General features: G+C 40.2%; 1 protein-coding gene across 5 annotated transcripts in view; it reads left to right on the plus strand.

Moving 5' to 3' along the window:
• The window catches only part of LOC121861193 (septin-7-like), a 63,024-nt gene extending 57,770 nt beyond the window's left edge, over window positions 1–5,254 (plus strand). For 4 of the 5 annotated variants that reach the window (XM_042358778.1, XM_042358779.1, XM_042358780.1 and 1 more), the window contains one exon: window positions 472–2,172. In XM_042358778.1, coding sequence (XP_042214712.1) covers window positions 472–601 — 130 coding nt within the window. In that variant the 3' untranslated portion in view covers window positions 602–2,172. Of the gene's footprint in view, window positions 1–471; window positions 2,173–4,079 lie in introns of those variants that run through there. The other variant, XM_042358781.1, reaches the window with a different exon arrangement.
• The last annotated feature ends 16,103 nt before the right edge of the window (window positions 5,255–21,357 follow it).

Genomic DNA, 21,357 nt, shown 5'->3' on the forward strand with positions numbered 1-21,357 from the left:
AATAGGGATTGCCATGACTTTGGTTTCCCTTATAGATGCTCAGTTGATTTTCATGTTCATAAGTTTCTTTTGACGTTTGTTTGTAAGAGAATGCAACTGATAAAGATACATTTAGTAATGTAAGAAATGTTGTTGATAGTGACACCAACAGCTTCAGGTGGTGTTTGGTCAGGTTACTTTTGACTGAACTGTCAAGTGGTCAGAGATCAATATTTCCTCAGCCATGTAGTTTCATATGAACTTTTGACACCTTAGTTTATTATTAACCAAGAGCCAGACTGTACCGTACAACTGGAGAAAAGTATAAGTTTTAATCCAACGTACAAAAGGTGAGTATTAGTCTAGACAAATTTATCGAAGGTTTCATTAGATATCAAGATGGTGATGTGTGCGTGAGTGCGTATGTGTGCATGCGTGAGTGCGTGTGAGTGTGCATGTGGTCACTAACGCCCGGCTACCTCCCACTAACAGGACCTCCTCCCTGGCGTCTTCCAGCACCACCACTTCGGGAGGCTCTCAGAAGAGCTCTCCAAAGTTCTCGCGTACCTACTCACTCCCCAGACATAAATTCAAACAGAATGAGCAGTGTAACCAGCAGTAGTAGGCCAAGACAACAAGAAAAAACAAGGGCATTTATTTATGCTGTCATTAATTCAGTGTTATATGTTTATTATGCTATTTCATGATCAAGCTACATCATCAATAAACTCATTGTTTAACATTACCACACAGTGTGTCCGGATGGTAATTGTTGTACGTACTTGTGTCATTTAGAGGTTGTTTTCATCACTTGTAACATGACTAAGCAATGTAAGAAGCTCCTGCCATTAAAGATCAAAATGTTATAATCCTCAAGTGTCTATGACTTATAGTTTAGTAAATTAAATCTTAAAGTTGTGATGTTACTGTGCAGATACAGCAGGAAAGAACAGTACCTTAAGGAGTTAGTTCTCTCTTGTTAAGCATCATTATATCCATATCTCTTCTTAAGTATTAATGTATTTTTTTGTTTCTGTCTTGTAATATTTTTTTTTTATTATTTTTTAGTGATATTTTTGAGAATTTAAGTTTTATTTAGTTATATCCTGCAGATTTGGTGTTTGCATCATGGGTAGACATAGAAGTGCATACAGTAGTTGGGTAGAGCCAGTTTACATGATAATAAAAGTCATAAGTACTGTAATGGATGTTGTTTTTGTTGACTTGTTTAATGTTTTAAGAAATTAAAAAAAAAAGGCCTAAAGATTTCCAGGTGAGATCACATGGGAATGACTAAGACAGAGATAAGTTTTTTTATCTTGGAGTAAGAAGACTTGCCCACCCCAGCATCTAAGCAGTGGTGCTTGGCTCATCACTTAATGAAATATAATTTACTGAAAATTTGCTTTAAACCACATTGTTTTACTTTTGTAGATAATATGCCACCTTACACTGTAGTGGGAGGGAGAGTTTAAAAGTCAAAACATCAATAAGTAAAAGATATTAATGTTTTAGGAATGATACACTGTACAGTAGTATACTGTATTCATATGTAGGTAGTGTAGCTAGTCATTACGCAGGGGAAAACAAGCAGAAAGAGATTTTACTTTAGGCAACAGAAAGATATGAGACAGCATGGGGTGCTTAGTAATACTGTCATTCATTATTATTGCATCATTGTGACTCCTACAGTGCTCACATATAAATGTAATCTGTAAAGTTTGTAGAAAACATTTCCAGAGACTAGGTGAGAGAGAGAGAGAGAGAGAGAGAGAGAGAGAGAGAGAGAGAGAGAGAGAGAGAACATTGTATCTGCATAGTACTATAAGTTGTACTATATACTCCTAGTTTACTTAAGTTACTTCCTTCCTTATGTAGGTGCCAAGTGTTTCAAGTGCAACTTAATGGAGTTTCTTAATCATTGTTTGATTTAATATTTTTTTTTTTTTTTGTGCTTTGTCTTTTATTGGTGTTGAATGTTTTATCTTCCTGTTTACAAACCAAAACTGTGCTCACCTGCACATGTGTTAATACTACAGTGTTGGTTTGTGGTTAAGCGGAGGTTATTCAGAAGAGCTAAACCATGCTTCCCTTATGTGATATTATTTGTTTATTTAATGCAGCTACATTCTGTCTTTGACCATAATGGCATTACATTGGCATTATTCTCAAGAAATAAAGATTTTGTTGAAACTTTGGATTTATTTATCAAAACTAGTTGTTAGCAATAGAATAAATATGTTGGATTTTCTGTAAATGAAATTAAACCTAAAGAGTTTTGGTGGTTGCAGGACACTAACAAGAACTGCTAGCTTGTGAGTGGCAGGTGACCAGTCTCCCAATGAGTAACTTGTAAGACCTCAATATTATTTAGTAAAGTATATTGTACATAATCTTGATAATTTTTCAGTAAACTTTGAAAGACCCAAAGTTTGTGGACTCATGTTTATAATGTTCAGACTGTTACTTACAGGTGTAAGTGACTAATAGCACTTTTATATTGAGAATTTTCAGGTGTTTGGATAATTACCCTCAAATACTGTGAGTGGTTTAGCATTATTCAGAAACAGTTGAGAGCAATACCACATACAATATATTGTGTGGCAACTGCTTGTCTCCACTGAGATCTCGCCTTCCTTGAAGTTCAGGATATTATTTCAACATTTGCAAGCATAGAGATCATGCCTGATAAATATGCTTACTAATGCCTTGTCATGCCTTCTACAGGACTTCTTGGTCAAGCTTGCATTTCTGGCAGAACTAAGAGATGGTGTGCGTGTTGCATCCTCTCCTATGCTTTATTCTGACTCCATTAAGCTTCAGCTCCAGTTTGAAGGATACATTGGTTTTCACAATATTATTTTCCTTTTTTTGTTTTTTGCACAAGACTGTACAGTCCTGTAATTAGATATTGCATGCTGTGTACTGGGTTGTCTGTCCACCATTAAATGTTTACTCCTGCACTATACTGATGCTCTCTCCTGGCTAGCTAACTAGCTAGCTAGTCTCTGCTTACTAACTTGGTTAACAGGTCTTAGGCTCAACACCATACAGTACTTATAAGGTTGAGCTTCATTCCTACAAGTTACACTCATTTTTTAAAATATTTACATGTCTTTTACAGAAGGATTACAGTAATTTATTTAGCCTTCTTACAAACACTACTATTTATTACCATTAAGATGATGACAAGGCAAATAGGAAAGAAGTTAGACTACTGTACTATGTCCTGGAATGCTAAGAAACAGAACCCAATTAAACCAGGTGATTGAAACTGTATTAGTAGTGTAAACTGATGTCATTTAGATAATAGTAGAGATAGGTTGTTTACCTTGAGAGGAAGAGGGAGTCTCATCTTTATCTAGAGAGAGAGAGAGAAGCCTGCATGCGAGATCATCATATTGAACATTACATCAATGTTGAAAATAGTACACGTACAGTAAGCTACACTAAAAGAAATTGCAAATTACAAATTGAAAACAAAATCTTGATCCTCCTCAAAATACAGTACAGTAATTTATATACATGATTAATTTAGGACTGTACATTGTCTAGACTTAGTTATTGTTTTCTTCCATCAAATGTTCTTTTCATTAACCACCACCACCACATTTCATCTACCTGTTGTTTAGCACACATATTTAATCTTGTCACTACTGTACTTTTAGTTTTCATCCTTTAATGTTTCCTTTTCTACATATTCATGCCTCTGCTTGTTTTTTAAATGTTTTATTTACCAAGGAAATTAACATTCTTCCTCACATATTACTCTTTTACACAGACAGGTGGAGAGAGCTTCACTTATAACTACTACATCACTTAGTTTTTAGTCAGATGTTTGGTGTTGGGTGAGACACATGCAGGTGTGGAAATACTGTAATCAGTAGACTTGAAGGCAGGAAAAAGGTGATGCTATAGATTGATAAATTGGCCTGCTCATTGCTTCTTGGCCTTTGCTTTCTTGGCATAATAATTAATTAAAAGTACATTTGCAGGCTGTTATTTATTTATTTTTTTTTTGCAGTACAGTAGTTCTGTTTTTGTGGTTATGGGAGTATTTTTATGGTTGTTGATCTTCTTTTATTTCTTTTCTTCAACAGGCATGTGGATGGGAAAGAGAAAACCAAAAAGAGGAAGGGACTGTTTTAAAGCTGCAGTTCCCAGTTCATAAAAGCTCATATTGCCGCTTGAAGCACTGCACCCCCACCTGCCTCAACCTCAGTCCCTCCAAGCTCACCCAACCCCCACTAGTAGTTCTTTCTTGCTGCTCTCAATATAATTTGCATAATTTAGAAATGAACATGTGTTTAATTAAATATTAAAAGGACTGAATGGAGTTCATAAATATGATTCATTGACTTGAAGGGACCTAAGGTATTCCCAGGGGGATGCAGAAGATTATGGTTGTCATTCTCACAGCTCCTCTCACAGTCACTTACTATACCACGTGGCATGCTCGCCTTAACTATAAAGAGGCTCGTGTTCTCGTCGTTGTCACTAGTGCCAAAGTGATTGTGACAGTATTTTTTAAAGCTGTCCATGCTAATCTTGTTTAGATGGATTGTCAAGGTGATGTAGTTAGAGAACCATAATCTTCCCCCAAACCATAGATATTATCATTCTTTTGGTACTGCGCTATAGTGGCACGTATTCCAGTGACCAGCCGGTGAATCTTTTTCTTCATAACAAATGCAAGTTGCTAAAAAAATTTGACATAGTAAATATAGGTGAGATGCATCTCCAGTAACTATTGATAGCATTGCTTTTTCAAATCAAATAGTTTTTAAATTATTATTTTTCTGTTTATTTAGTGGGATGATACATACCAGAATAATCCAAAAATATTGTAGTTCAGGTGAATGGTGTCACTATTTAATGTATATTATCTTTATTGTCATTATTAGTTTTATTAAAGTTGTAGCAGACCACACGTAATGCGGACGCTTCTCTGGCTGGTCACGTTGATGGTTAAGTACTAGGTACAGGATGTGACTTCTTTGCCCTGTGTAGTTCTTATCTTTCTTTGTACAGTACTTCTAAGGTGGAAGGAAGTAGATCATCTGTGGATGGACTTTGGCAACCATTGCTTCAGATTGGCAACAAGAAATGGTGATTATTGCCTATTTTATTATGCTGCAAAATTTTTTTTTCAGTGAATTTAGCCAATTTACACCCACAATTCTCTTACACCCATACAACAGTACACCCAGACCTCTCTTCACTGTAAACATACAACAGTACACCCAGACCTCTCTTCACTGTAAACATACAACAGTACACCCAGACCTCTCTTCACTGTAAACATACAACAGTACACCCAGACCTCTCTTCACTGTAAACATACAACAGTACACCCAGACCTCTCTTCACTGTAAACATACAACAGTACACCCAGACCTCTCTTCACTGTAAACATACAACAGTACACCCAGACCTCTTTCTGCAAAATATAAAAGTATACACTGTAAACATACAACAGTACACCCAGACCTCTCTTCACTGTAAACATACAACAGTACACCCAGACCTCTCTTCACTGTAAACATACAACAGTACACCCAGACCTCTCTTCACTGTAAACATACAACAGTACACCCAGACCTCTCTTCACTGTAAACATACAACAGTACACCCAGACCTCTCTTCACTGTAAACATACAACAGTACACCCAGACCTCTCTTCACTGTAAACATACAACAGTACACCCAGACCTCTTTACTGCACTACAGTACATATAATGATACAGTAATGATGAAGAAAATAACAATGTACTTTCCTTCTACACTTTGTTCTTTCTCTTAAGAAATGTATATTTGCTACCTTCATCTTGTGTACAGAACTAATGTAACTATCCATTTTTCTTGGTATATAAGTGTACACCAGTCAGTTATATACAGGGTGATTCAGCAAAGCATACATTAAATTGGAGGATGAAATCCTTGGATAATTCTAAACCACAATGTCTCTATGGTAAAATGTCAGATTCTGCATATTTTCCATGTTACAATATATTTAAGATGTTGTATTAATGAGAGTGAATTTGAAGTGAAACCCCTGTAGGTTATTATAATGATTTATTCACAGATCTCTACAGTGTGACCTGTCTTTGTTACAATCTAAAGGAAATGTTCAAAGTTGTCCCCTTCTGCTTCAATGCAGGCCTGTACACGTTGTACCATTGATTGTCTGGCGCGTTCCAGAATGTCCAGACTATGTTTAATTTGCTCGCACCTGTCACGAACACGTGGGCATATGCAGAATCTGACATTTTACCATAGAGACATTGTGGTTTAGAATTATCCAAGGATTTCATCCTCCAATTTAATGTGCTCTTTGCTGAATCACCCTGTATGTACTTGGGGCTAGTTTACTAACACTGTTGATGGCTTCTCTTTATTATGTATGTTTGTTTGTATTACCATTAGTACTGGAGTCATGTAAGATGATAATAGGAGTCACATCCTTGCAAGCTGTACATACTGTACTTAAGATTGTAAGAGATATAAGTTTATGTATACATGGGTATTACATACAAGTGTTAGGTTTGTTTTTTACTCTTTATAGCCTCTCATGATTTGTTACATTGGACATATTTAACATCTTGTTGATCCTTTCAACTCGTCGTCTTTGCTCTTCCGAGATTCAGTTCGTTGCTCGGCCCACTGCCATAGAACTGTAAATAATGTGTACAATTATAAAAGAAAAGAATAACTGCTTCTTAAGTCACTCTTTTCTATTTATCTTGTGAGGAAATGTTTGCTTTTCTGAAATATTCCTAAAATTTGTATTATACACAGTCATATTTTCTCTTCATCCAGTACACATCCAAGTTCATTATTCATTAACATCAAAGTGTTTTTATCTATGTCATTGTGAACTAGCACTGCTGATCCTGATGCTGTCACAAAACATACTCATTTATATATGTAAAAACTTTGTTAGGCAGTCTAACCGAAGTTAACATTTGTTTAAAGTTATGCAGAATATCCATCTTTAATTAATAAATGGATTTCATGTGTTGATAAAACTTGAAGTGTAGTTGATGTTATTTTAATCCACTGCAGTGTGTAAAGTGTGAACCCACTACAGTTTAAAAGTTGATTATGAGACCTTAACTGCCTTACCAAAGACTCATAGCATTAATATATCTGCAGGGAAGGAAGCCCCTGAGTCATCATATCGTCAATGTGTCATAAGGATTACAAGCCTTTACTTAGTCAGATCTATGATGCATCTTTTTATTTCCTCTATGGTTAAGGCATGCCAGCAGTGTACTTTTGTATAGATTAATATCAGTAAATGTCATGTGTCCCATTGTTTTGTAATTAACCCAAGTACTGTACTGTATCTGGTAAAGATTAAAAAAAAAGTCAAGATTCTTTTCATAAGGAAAAACATATTTTTGTGTGAGGTACAGTAGTTAATGATAAAGGTCTTACAAATGAAATTTATTATTGTGTTAAATCTGTGCCTATCCTGCCTATCTGATACAAGATGGGTGTAGCAGTGAAAAGAGTTGAGCATCATGCTGTACATGAGGTAAGGTTCTGGATATAATTTAGATTATATATTATGATCATGGAAAATACTGACTGAATAGATAAAATAAGTACCAAACTTTGTTTTTGTCTCATCTTGAAGTGATTAAGTTATAAGTTTGTTGTTGTATGGATCTCTCTGGGTCCACTTGCATGCAGTCATAATGACATGTGCACAAAGAGGTACTGTAGTGTGTTTTAAATGCATTTTTTAATGTAACTTAGGAGTGTTCCAGAGAAGATCTTGAATGAGATTACAGTGGAATAGTCGCAAATGAATAATAATGTCGTTATATTTAATTTTTTAAATCCTAGACAATATTTATCACAGAACTTCCAAGTAAAATGTGGGTTAAAATACTAAAAAGAACACCAAACAATCATTTGAAAACCTTAGGTAAGGTATTTTTAGGTTAGGTAAGGTAAGTTTAGGTTAGATAAAGTAAGTTTATGTTAGGTAAGGTAAGCTTAGGTTAGGTAAGGGAAGGTTCAATTATGTTAGTTTAAGATACATTTCTCTGGGTGTTTCAAGTTGTGTTCTGACCTTGATAGTTGTGTTTTGACCTTGCCGGAGGAAAGGTCACAGCAGACTTGGCTCCCGGGGATAAATTGTCGGTAATGGCGAGTGCTACTTGTGAACAGGGCTGTGTCCTTCTGGGGGCTGAGAAACTGGCTGAGTTAGTGAAGGTCAAAGAAGAAAACTTGAAATTAAAGGAAGTGATAGCGAGGACGAAGGAGGAAAACACGAGACAAGGAAAGACCGTGTCTCAAGAAAACTGAGGCGAATGGAAGGTTGTCAGGAGAGGAATGACCAAAATGGTAGTGAGGAGAGACACCAAGGAAACAACAACAGCCAAGTGGAAAAACTATTTTAGTCCTTTGATAGACGAATTGGATGTTAGCATAGTCAGGGACAAGGCTGACAAGGAAGGTACGAAAACCATAATAAAAATAGGAATGAGGGTTTGTTTACCAAGAGCTGGGGTGGGGGATATAGTTGACAGAATCCAGGTAAAAAAGTCACAGGAAAAAAAGAAAAGTTAACTATCGAATTCTCACATTTTTTAAGGTTAATATGTCAACCTAACCTAACCTAACCTAACCTAACCTTACCCTACCCTACCCTACCCTACCCTACCCTACCCTACCCTACCCTAACCCAACCCACCCTACCCTACCCTTTATTACCAGCCACCATAAATTAATTGTGACTTTTTTTCCTAGCCAAAATTGTGACTTTTTTTCCTGTGACTTTATTACCGGCCACCAGTTGACAGGATGGACAATATCTTGTCTGATAATGGGAACAAACCCATTACCTGCCTTAGTGCAGGAGGCAATGATATTGGCTGGTGTAGGAGTGATGAACTTCTTGGTAAGTTCAAGACAGCTATAGAACGTATTAGGTCGAAGGGAGGGATCCCTATCATGTGGTGTCCTGCCTAGAAGGAGAGTTGGCAATGAATGGTTGTCAAGGGCAGTTGGTGTCAACGGCCGTCTTGACAGATTTTGCAAGGCAATATCAGTCCCATTCATTGACAACTGGGACAACTTCTACAACAGAAGGGACCTTTATGCTAGGGATGGGGTGCATCTGTCTTGGGGCAGTTCAAAAGATGTCGAAGTCTTTAAACTGCTAGGGAAACATATGGACAAGGAGGTGGAGGAGACTGCAGTGGAAGCGGGTAAACAAAGTGAAATGTTACAAGGAAATAGTGCTAGGAATGATGACAAAACTAAAATAGGCAGGGAGTTAAAACCTAAACGCATCAAAGAGAGGACTCAGATCACGACTAACGTAAGTGTCTACTACGCAAACAGTGGGAGTATGAGAAACAAAATGGATGAAATCAGGGCGTTGTATGCACCGAAAAAAATCGATAATGAATAAAGTTAGACTCTCGAGAGTTACCTGTCAAATACTAAATTGCGGGTTACAAATTAGTCCACACCGATAGGCAGATTAGGAAAGGAGGCGGAGTAGCAATCTATGTCAGGGATAATCTGAAGTGTGAAAATAAATAAGGAAATAAAAACTGAACTGAATACAGAAACAATGTGGATAGAATTAATCGATGGTAGGGAAAAATTAATGACAGGAGGAATATACAGTATAGACCTCCTTATGTTGATAGAGTTAATGAGCGACTTATTTGGGATGAACTGCGCAGAGCTTCCAGGCATAGCAATGTCAGAAACTGAGGATTTTCTTGAAACAGTTCAGGACTGTTTCCTAAGTCAGCAGATAACTGAACCCACCCAGGGTAATAATATACAGTCTCTCCTCAACTTATGACAGGGTTCCGTCCCGACGACCAGGTTGTAAGTCGAAAAGGCGAAAGTAATGCATAGAAATTCTAAAATGGGTGTCTCTTTTTCTTCTCAGCACCACGAGAACTCTCACTTTTACGCTTGCCAGCGCGATCACTAACGTCGGGACTCGAAAATACGTAATGTGAAAAATATTTTATACGGCCATGGCCATCATATGTCCGGGTTGTCGTAAGTCGAGGAGAGACTGTACTCGATTTAGTTCTTTCAAACAGATAAAACCTCATTAGTAATGTCGAGGTAGGGAACGACCTTGCCAACAGCGATCACAAAGAAATAAGATTTCAAATAAAATTTAATGGCAGTCGCAAGGAAAACTCCATTAAAGTCCCAGATTTCAGAAGGGCAAACTTTGATAGGTTGAAAAGGCAGCTGAGAGAAGGGGTATCACGTTTGGGGATGGATTACATGACCTCACGTGATGTGACCTTACACAATGTACCCACAGAGGGCGACCTCACTTTACCTAGAGACCTGACAATGATATCCTCACAAAATATGCCCCTCATCCACTAATTTGAAAACAGATGAAAAGAATGTTAATAGAATAGTTAGACATAAATGCCCACTTGTGAAGCCATGTTGGGAATCATTGATCAACTTGTGCTTCTCCAGGTGATTTCGAATCGAGTTTAAAATTATTGCTTCCAGTAATTTGCCTACAATTAATGTTAAGCTGATTTGACGGTAGTTAGAGGATAGTGATCTATTTCCCTTCTTGAAAATCGTATTACATTCGCTAACCTCCAGGATTCTGGTACTACACCCGTATTTAAGGACATGTTAAACAATTATGCTAAGGGCATACTAAGCTCTTCCTTCCATTCCTTTAATACTCTGTCAAATACCTCATTGGGACCCGGTGACTTATTAGGCTTTAGTTGTCTATTTGCTTACTAACATCGTTACTAGTCACTACTATCGCTTAATTTATTTTCTTCACTATCTCTGTATAGAGTCGGTGCCTCTGGTGTCAAGTTTAAATTTTCGGTGGTGAAAACTGTTGAAAAATATTTATTCAGATTATTGCTCATTTCTCCATCGTTATCAGTTAGCTCGCCGGTATCTGACTGTATTGATCCAATCTTTTGTCGTGTTTTAGTTTGATACATTTGATAGAATCCCTTGGGGTTTTAACAGAGTCAGTACAGTGGGGTATGCTATAACGAACGGATCCTACTACGAATATTCCTATAACGAACGGTTTTACCTATAAAATTGAGAATGCTATAACGAACGCAACTCCTACAACGAACGCGGATGAATACGGGACTATTTCGCCTGGCGCATGAATATTGTTGTACCGCGACCCACAACAAGAGCGTCAGGCGCCATCTTTGTCTCATTGTGTAGCCAGTGCACCACTGTTATTGTTGAAATTTCGTCTTTTGATGTGGAAATTCGCGTTATTTGTATAACTATTTTGTTATACAAGTATACAATTGTAACAATGAGTCGTCCAAAGCGAGTGAGAAAGCTAATAACCCTTGAAACTAAGAAAGAAATTATAAAGAAACGTGAGAATGGAAGAAGCATTGCGAAACTTAGTGATGAATATGGGATGGCTAAATCGACTATATGTACGATTTTGAAGAATAAAGAGGAGTTAAAAACTGTGCAAGTGGCAAAGGGAATCTTTAGACTTAGCAAAGCAAAGTGTAATGTGATTGAAGAGATGGAAAATTTACTCTTAGTGTGGATAAAGGAGAAAGAAATGGCAGGTGGTAACATTAGTGAAGCTATAATTTGTGAGAAGGCCAGACAATTGTTTGAGGACCTTAAAGCCAAGACTCCCAGTGGAAGTGATAGTGATGTGCCAGTGTTTAGGGGTACCTGCATGCTGAATAACACTAAGGTAAGATAAAGTACCGTATTTTTTACATTTTCCACAGAATTTTTTCAGTGTTAGGTGGTTGTATTTGGGGGCCTGGAACGGATTAATCCTATAACGAACGAATGCTATAACGAACAAGGTTCTGGAACCAATTACGTTCGTTATAGCACACCCCACTGTACTTGCCAACAGTGTATAACAGAGAGCCAGTACTGAAGTTGCCAACAATGTATAACAGAGCCAGTACTGAAGTTGCCAACTGTGTATAGCAGAGAGCCAGTACTGAAGTTGCCAACAGTGTATAACAGAGTCAGTACTTGCAAACAGTGTATAACAGAGAGCCAGTACTGAAGTTGCCAACAGTGTATAACAGAGAGCCAGTACTGAAGTTGCCAACAGTGTATAACAGAGCCAGTACTGAAGTTCTAACAGTGTATAACAAAGTCAGTACATGCCAACAGTGTTTAACTGTGAGCCAGTACTGAAGTAGCCAACAGTGTATAACAGAACCAGTGATGAAGTTGCCAGCAGTGTATGACAGAGCCAGCACTGAAGTTGCCAACAGTGTATAACAGAGAGCCTGTACTGAACGGGGTGGTGAGGGCAGTCTTCTGGATATCTGCAGGTGCCACTGGAATCTGATGGACGGCACGCTCCAATTCGATCTTCGAGAAGATGGTCTTGTCGTGGAGTTTGTGGTGGAAGTCCTGGACATGAGGGATTGGGTACCTGTCAGGTTTAGTGACGAGGTTCAGGGCTCTGTAGTCACCACGTATCCTCCAGTCGTTGGATGACAGCTTTGGAACCATGTGAAGAGGCGATGCCCAGGGACTCTTTGAAGGTCGAATGATGCCGTCTTGCAGGAATCTGTTGAATTCCGCCTTGGCTGCGTTCAGGAGCTCGGGGCGAAGGCGGCAAGGGCGTGAGAAGACTGGAGGTCCAGTAGTCTCAAGGTAGTGGAGGATTCTCGACGTAGGTGGTGGTGGAGAGACTCGGGGTGAGAAAAGTTCCTTGAACTCCTTGAGCATGGAGGAGAACTCGTTGGAGGGCGAGAAGCAGGTGATGGTGTCAGTGGCCGCAGCATGTGTATCCCAGATCGTGTGTGCTGTAGGTTTGTGGAAGGTGAGGAAGTCGAAGTCAAGGATGGGTTGAGAGATGTCTGCCACCACGAAGGACCAGCGCAGAGTCTTGAGAAGACCAAGGTCTAAGGCGAGGATGTGTGCGCCGTAGGGGGCGATGGGGGTACCGTTGGCAGTGAACAGGTCATAAGAGGGTTGCTTCGATGTGTCTCACGGTGAGGGAGGGATGATGCTGACCGATGTCCCTGTGTCAACGAGAAATTTCCTGCAGGAAATGTGGTCGGTGATGTGCAGCAGTGAGACGCCTGAAGTGACGGAGGTTGTGGCATCTACCAACCCCCGTCGATGCCGTTTCCCAAGTGGTTGCAGGAAGCCTCACAAAATCTAACGTTAGCACTGAAGCGTTGATGGCACTGTGCTGGGAACAGGCGGCGGCGTCTGAGGCAGGATGGAGACGTCGGGGCTGGTAAGACACAGTGTGTGGGGCAGGAGCAGCAGCAGGCTTGGAGGAGCAGAGTTGCTTAAGGGTGTCCATTCTGTGGTGTAAAAACTGTAGCAGGTCCCTCATATGTTGTGTAACCACTATAAGTTACATACTGTATAATTTAGAGTAAGTAATTAATAACTTACAACCATGGATGAATAATTATGAACTTTCATTAATTATTCAATGACCTGTAGGTTATGGCGCTTGGCGTATGATTAAACATACCGCGGATGTTTTGTCTAGTCCGAGTGTCGCAGTATGATGCCACTCTCTCTCTCAGTAGTAGGTATTTCTTCAAACATAATGAGATTGCTCATATGTGGTAACTGGATACTTTGCTTCACACTTGTAATGTGTCAAGTATGTAAGATAGTTAGATAAGTGATATGTAGATAATGGCATTGCCAGTTAAGAGTGTTTCATGGGTCAAAGGGATCATTTACCAGCCGGTTGTTTATACATGTTATGTAAACACCGCTGACTGTGGTTCTGCTTGACATTCCACTTAAGTGACTACTTCCTCCTTGTACAACCTTCTAGAAGCTTGACCCATAGATCACTCTGGTGGCGAGTGCAGGAATTATTCTCTAAAGGCGCAGCAAAGCCAAGCCCATTTAGTAGTATTGAGGTGGACCCCTTAAAGATCTACAACCTGGACTACCTCAGTACGGGCTTGCCTAACACAGAGCCTGCCTCAGTACAACGCGACCCACACCGAGAACTCTGCCAGTAATAGATCACGGGGCCAGTCTAATTAACTATACAGTATTTAGACTTGTAAATATCACACTGTACATATACACCAGTTTTGGGTATTATTATCCACCCCTTTTATGGAAGAAGTGACCGCTCAGTTGGACCATAATTATCGACGGTCTCAGGCATCCTACTGATATCAACGAGACTCTAAATAACTACAAGCAAATTCTTTAAGTGGGACTGCATACTGACAAGTCTCACTCCTGGCAGGCCTACAAGCCACAGGCCTACAGTTGCTTGTCTGAGGAGCGTTGATCCGGTTGACGAGACCGGAGCAAAGTGATGGTGTGGCCACCAAGTTGTCCGCAGCAGCAAGGCGCACAGCAGTGTACTGTATTCGTGGAAAACTCTATCTGCCGTGGCTGCATAGGTCGCCGGGGTAGTAGAGTAGTTCAGTGCTGACAGGGCGAGGCGAACTTCTGCAGGAAGCTTCTGGGCGTGTAGCTGGCACAGAACAGTGTCAGGAAACCTGTCGGTGTGGTGGGAGTTCAGTCTCCGTATGTCGCCCCAGAGACGTGCAGGCGTTGAGTTGCCGAGGGAGAGACCTCATAAGTCTTGCAAGAGACTGGTGCCAGGCCGCTGGTATCGCATCTTGAGAGCATTTCGTAGAGCTGCAAATTTGTTGTCATCTGGAGGGTTGGTGATGACTTCTGAGACTTGCGTGACAACTTCTCTGTAGCTGTTGAGTCAGAGAGAGCTGCCTCCACATGTAATAGCCAGTCTTCAATGTTGTGGTTGAAGACTGGAAGAGAGATCCTTTTCTCATCCATCCTTGTGTGAGTGCATCACTCCGTGGGTCACCAATTGTAGAGTAGTGTATGTGGCCAGTTGTCAACTTTCTCTGTTAGGCTCACATACACATGTACTGTACATAGAGGAGATCTCACACTCAGGATGGAGGTGAGAAAGGAAACTCACAATCACATTCTCTTTACATATATTGTATGTACAGTGCAGTAAGATGCAGGGGAGTTACTGTGTTGTGGAGAAGCTTCTTGAGAAGAGGTCTTGTCAGCTTGAGAGTGTGGTGTAGTCTGACCTTCACGGCGAGGCAGGGGGAGTATTTATATGATTCTGCCGGATCAGGATACGAGGTGCAAAGATGAAAAACGCCGCTGATTGGCTGAGGTGAGGGCGGGAACTGGCCAGTCACCGAGCAGTTCGGAAGTGGGGGCTATGCTAAGGAACAAATGACATCTGAGCGCCAGCTGGGTTGATACGTAGATCAAACTTACAGAATTTCTTTCGTAGCCATCTAGCCAATTCAACATGAAGGATGTTGGTAATTGTGGTGTAATACTGTACTTTTTCACAGTATTGTATGTATGAAGGATGGTGTGTGTAAGTAACCGAGTAAAAATCAATGAAGAAAGTTATGTTTATCTACCTGAAAATACTTGTTGAAAAACAACCATAACACCTCTCAGCTGGGCCCAGTAGCCTGGTGGTTGCAATGATTAGCCTTACCTGGCTACAATGCCATAATTAATCACTATTAAACACTGTTATATCAGTAAACACTAATAATAACAGTAAATCCAGTCAAATATGGCAGGGAGCAAGGAGAGTTAATACTGCAGACGACACTCTAACTAGCAGCCACTTACTCCCCTTACACGCTCCCGTTGCCTGGCGCATTTTTTTTTTTTAATAGGGAATAGCCCACGAAGATGTCGGAAAACAGCTTTTTAAAGTGAGACAGATTGTATGAGTGTGGAAACACAGAAGAAGGCAGAGCATTCCACAGCTTGGCTGTGTGAGGAAAGAAGGATGTACTATGCAGTAGTACCCCGATTTACGCGGTCAATTGAACCCACAGGGTACTGCGGAAAGTGAAATCCGCGTAAAGTGAACAACAGAACATATGGTATTAATTCCAATAGAGACTGGCCCGACCCCCAAACTCCACTTTTTGACGACACACAACTATGTTGTAGTAAAAATATTATCTTAACTTTATGATGGTATGCACACACACTTAATATAGAAGAGGTTAGGTTAGGAAAAATAAAGGTTAAGTTAGGAAAAATAAAGGTTAGGTTAGGAAAACTAAAAGTTGGGTGTAACACTTACGTTAGTAGAAGAGATGGGTCGGCATACGGGGATGGAGGCTGGTTCCGAGGCAGAGGGCAGATTACTGGCCCTCAGGTGAATCACCATTACTAGGTGCATCACCATCACTATCAGTTATAGTTGTCAGGGCTTCCCTGACAAATCCCTCAAAGTCACTTTCACTGTCACTATCACTGGCTCTGGCTGGCTGTGGTGGGTTGCGGGCGAAGAACTCGGTAATGCTTCTTTGACGGCTAGTGTTGATGTTGTCTTGGTACACCTTGATGTACGGCTCCATAGCCTGCACCAGCCGGGTATGGAAGACTTCATAGCGGTCATCGTCATGGTCGTTGAAAAGGAAGAGCTGTAATTTTTCTGCACACTCGACGGCACCCTTAATATTACTATGTGTTAATTTGTGTTCTTCTGGGATTGACGCACCACCTTCCTCTTCACTGACGTTATCATCTTCCAACATCTCGTCGGCAGTCATTTCAGGATCTCTGATCACCTCCAGGATGTCTTCGTTGGTGGTCTCGGAGAAGCCTTCAGCTGTAATACTGTGCGCAGCTTCTCTTGCAAGGTCCAATGCCACTGTCACAGACTGAACCTCACCAGTCACAGGTTGACTCCGCCTCTCACCTGGTATGCCATGCAACACATGCCTCCATGCGTGACGAATCGTAGCTATAGACAGCTGATCCCATGCCTCCACCAAGAAGTCTACAGCTTGTTTGACGTTAAATTTCTTCCAAAACTGTTTGACGAGAACTTCTTGAGTCACCACCTCTTGTTCCTTGTCCTCGTCGCTTTTACTCTCGCTGTCGGTGTCACCCAGCTTACGCAACTCATCCTTGGTGTTGGTACAGTCGTTCAGGAGCTTGAATTTCTTTGCCGAGTATGCAGCTTTAACATTGCAGATCAACTCCTGGTCCATGGGCTGGATTAATGACGTAGTGTTGGGAGGAAGGAAGACCACTTTTACGTTGGGGTGACGATCCATAAGTAGGGGCGAGTGTCCTGGTGCGTTGTCAAGGAGCAACAAAATCTTGAATGGAACATTTTTTTGCTCGCAGAATTTCTTCACGTCAGGAATGAAACAGTCATCAAACCAGGAGAGTGACAGAGCAGAGAACATCCACGCCTTGCGTGCGGTCAGCCAGTGGACATTAATCTTGCTCATGTCCACGTTCTTGTAGGCGTGCGGCTTGCGGGCTGTGTGAATCACCAATAACTTTGGTTTACAGGTACCGGAGGCATTGGTGGTAAAGAGGACGGTGATGCGCTCCTTCTGCAACTTCCGACCCCGAACCTTGCTGGCAGACTGGACAACAAAGGTCTTGGTAGGCAGCTTTTTCCAAAATAGGCCGGATTCGTCCATGTTGAACACCTGGTCGTCAGTGTACTGCCCTTCCTCCATAACCTCACGTAAGAACGGAGGAAAATCTCTTGCCGCCACACGGTCAGCGCTCGCTTCTTCACCACCAATGTTGATGTTGGTGATATTGTTCCTCTTCTTAAACCTATACAGCCAACCAGAGGAAGCATTGAAGGGTTTGGGCTCTGCAATTCCCATCTTACGTGACACTGCTGCGTACAGTTCACGTGCGTACTCTTGAACGGATCGCGTGTCCACCGCCATGTTGCATCGCGCCTTTAGCAGCACCTTGTTCTGGCAATACTTGATCATTGAAGCACCTGTAGACTTTGTGATTCTCATGTGCTCTTTGATCTTGGCTGCATCCTTCTTAATAGTACGAATCATAGATTCGTTGACTCCATGCTTGCGCTCGAGATCAGCTTGACGTGTTCCTTTCTCCAAATCTTGAATTATCTGGTATTTCACTTCGTAGCTTAGGGAACGTCGTATCTTCTTTGGCTTAGGGCGGCTGGGTCCAGGTAAGGAAAGGTTTCCCTCTGGTGGCAGTGGTCCAGCAGAAGCCATTTCACAGAACAATGGATGCACGTATACACGGTGTGGCCTGGAGGGATGAAACTGCCGCGGCTAGGTCAAGCGTCATCTTTCCTCCCTCCCCCGGGTGGACACGTCATATTACTTTAAACCAATTACAGCTAGCAGTGGAGGGAGGTAGGGATGCATGGCCAATCACAGTCCGATACGTCATATGACGTCAGTGATAACGCAACAGAGACATGCACTGCGCATCCTTACCGCGTGGCTTGGCCAGGCGGAGGCGTAGGAGGGAGGAGGCGGGAGCAGGCAGGTTGGGGCGAATCTAAAAATAGCGTCGAGCCGGACACTGCGTGTATATGGGTAGATGAACCGCGGAAAGTGAAAGTTCGGTTCTGGTGAGGCACCGCGCAAATGAGAAAACGCGGAAAGTGAAACCGCGTAAAGCGGGGTAATACTGTAACGGGTTATTCTAGTGTGACCGACATCCACAGAGAAACGGTGGGCACCGCGGGCAAGATGTGTGTTACGAGCCCACAGCCTTGCTGGCGGTACACAGGATGCCTGTAAAAGAGAGAGAGTGGAGCAACATTGTGGCAAAGAGCAAGGGAGAAATACTTATTTTGTAGTCTAAACTGAAAATGGTGATGGACTCAGTGATAAACAAATTATACAAAACCATGTATTTTCCTATGATAACATAATAAGAAACATTGTATCATTACCAGAGATGAGAGAGACACCTTGTGGGACGTCATAAAACTCGCATGTTACTCGTCCCAGCCGTGAAAGTGCTGCCAACTTTAAAACTGCCCACAACATTCTTGGGTACATGCAGGGTGTCATCCGTGAATTACAATCGAAGGCCATGAATTAAAAATCTGCGAATTGTAATGGCATGCTGTATTATAGTCCTTCCAGTTCTCAGGATAATGACGTACAAAAATCATGACTCCCAACAAACTTAAAGGCATTACAGTACTCATAAATCATAAGTATTTATGGGGTAGTAATAATTAATTACAGCATGTTTTTTTTTATTATTTGGTTTACTGATAAATTACTACAACATTCTTATAAAGTACGTAAGGAATACATCAAAATAAATTCATAAAAGCTATTTCTTACAAAATCTACTTGAATAAAGAATTTTACACAATAATACTAAGCTACTCAATGAATCTGCAAGCACTAAGGATCTCCATGTACAGTACCTATATGTAGCATGTTTTATTGTGTTTAATACATACTGAATCAATTAAAAAGGTAGTTTCTACCCCAAAACTATTTTTGTACTTTTTATTCAATATAGTGGCAGTATTCAAAGCAAAAGAGGTTCTTTGGTCTCAAATGTATGAGGATACAATGAATGCTTTGTTGTGGCATTTTCTATATCAATCCAGTGACTGTTCATTACCAATTAATCAGATTCTCAATGTGAAGATAATTATCATGCTTCTTGATTTATAATTACATAAGATTGTTATATTAATAATTTTCTGGTTAATATGGTTAAGTGAACAAGGCATTGGTGTACAGTAAAACCTTCAAATGCAATTCTAGAGCAAACAGAAGAGTTCTACTTTAGTTTACCTGATATTAATATTCAGATCCACATAAGTCATTACTGGGTTTCATCACCATCCTGATCTGTCATCAACATTTTGTGGTATGACTCTACATCAAGGTGTTGCCTACCTAATAATACAGGTCACGAGATCTGCTCAAAAAATCCCGATTCCTACGTGTGTTTTGTTTATTCACGTTTTACCCTTTATACAAACAAAAGGCTTATAGTGAAATAAAGCAATAACAAGCTAAAGCATATACAGTATGTGAGTTGAAAGGTTGCATGTGAGATGCTGGAGAGTTTTGATTTTTGTGATGGATTTAAGTACCTGTACTGTAGGGGTCCCCGACTTAACAATGTTACCAACGGGGTTAAACTTGAAATTTACAGTATTTTATTTACCTGATGACTTATTTTTTACTTTCATTTACTGTATTTTGTCATTCTATTTCTTCTTTTGTCTTAAATTAAGTGATTGTTTATGTACATAAGGACTTAGGCTTTGATATAGTGGGATGTTAAACATTGTTCTGTAAGTATGGTATGCACATAGCATGTGTTCTGATTTACGTACAAATCCGACTTAAGAACGTCCTCAGGAACGGAACCAGTTGGTAACCTGGGGACCCCCTGTACTAATAACAAAGTTTTATTTATAGTATGATGGATCTTTTCTTGCCAAAAGAGGAGGAAGAAATTCAGTTGTAAGGTATGGAGGAGGATCAAATTTTACAAGTACTGTACATATACAGCACACAACTTGTGAAAATCTATATAGTATATACAGGTACTCCCCGACTTACGACCAACTCGACTTACGTCCACCCACACTTACGACCTGCCTCAGTCGTACCAAAATTTGGCCAAATTATGTATTTTGGAGTCCCAAAGTCAGTACACAGACAAAATTTTCATCTGTAATTCACTTTAAAATGGCTGGCAAGCTTACAAGTGAGTGTTTTGTGGTGCTGAGAAGAAAAAGAGACTCAAATTTTCGATTTTCTATGTGTTATTTAAGCATTTCCGACTTACGACCTGGATGTCGGTCCCTAAACCCGTCGTAAGTCAGGGAGTACCTGTATATATACAGGGTATATCCATTTTCTGACTTGTTTATAATGTAGAACCTAATTTTATCTGTTGTACAGTCTCACCTGAAAGTTGGTTAACTCTCCCAGCCAGCTATTGCTGCACTGCCTGCTTCAGATGTATAAACTTGAGTCTGTTACTTCAAACCTTTAGATTCATTAGTATTGGTTTCATGTTCTGGTTGGTACCGAGACAGTTTCAAACATCTGAAGCAGGCAGTGCAGCAATAGCTGGCTGGGAGAGTTTACCAACTTTTGGGTGAAACTGTACTTCAAGCATAAAATATCTGACAGAGACTACCGTACATATGATACTGATAGTCTCTTAGTCCAAGATTCCCAACAATAAAATAGTATGCATGCTAGTGTAACCATCAATATTGTGTGATACTTTTTCTGTATGGTAATCTACATTTCACAATAATTATATCCTTCAAACATATTCAAAATGCATTTTTATCAATCCATATACAATATTTATGAGTTAATATTTTAAATTGTTATAAACAAAATTTAATACTTTCAAAATTTTAGTGCAGTAGAGGGAGTTTTGTCCACAGTATACTGTAATGAAGCAACCTGTTGGGCATGAGAAGAAAGGAACTTCCCTGTGTGCATACTTCATCACATAATACACTAGTTCTATATGGTACCTAAAACTTTCTTACTTAATAAAATGATTGCAAACTGTAGTGTAGAATTAATGATCTGCATCAAAGCTTATATG

Source organism: Homarus americanus, unplaced genomic scaffold (assembly GCF_018991925.1).
Source record: "Homarus americanus isolate GMGI-L3 unplaced genomic scaffold, GMGI_Hamer_2.0 scaffold21314, whole genome shotgun sequence".
Taxonomy (NCBI): Eukaryota; Metazoa; Arthropoda; class Malacostraca; order Decapoda; family Nephropidae; genus Homarus; species Homarus americanus.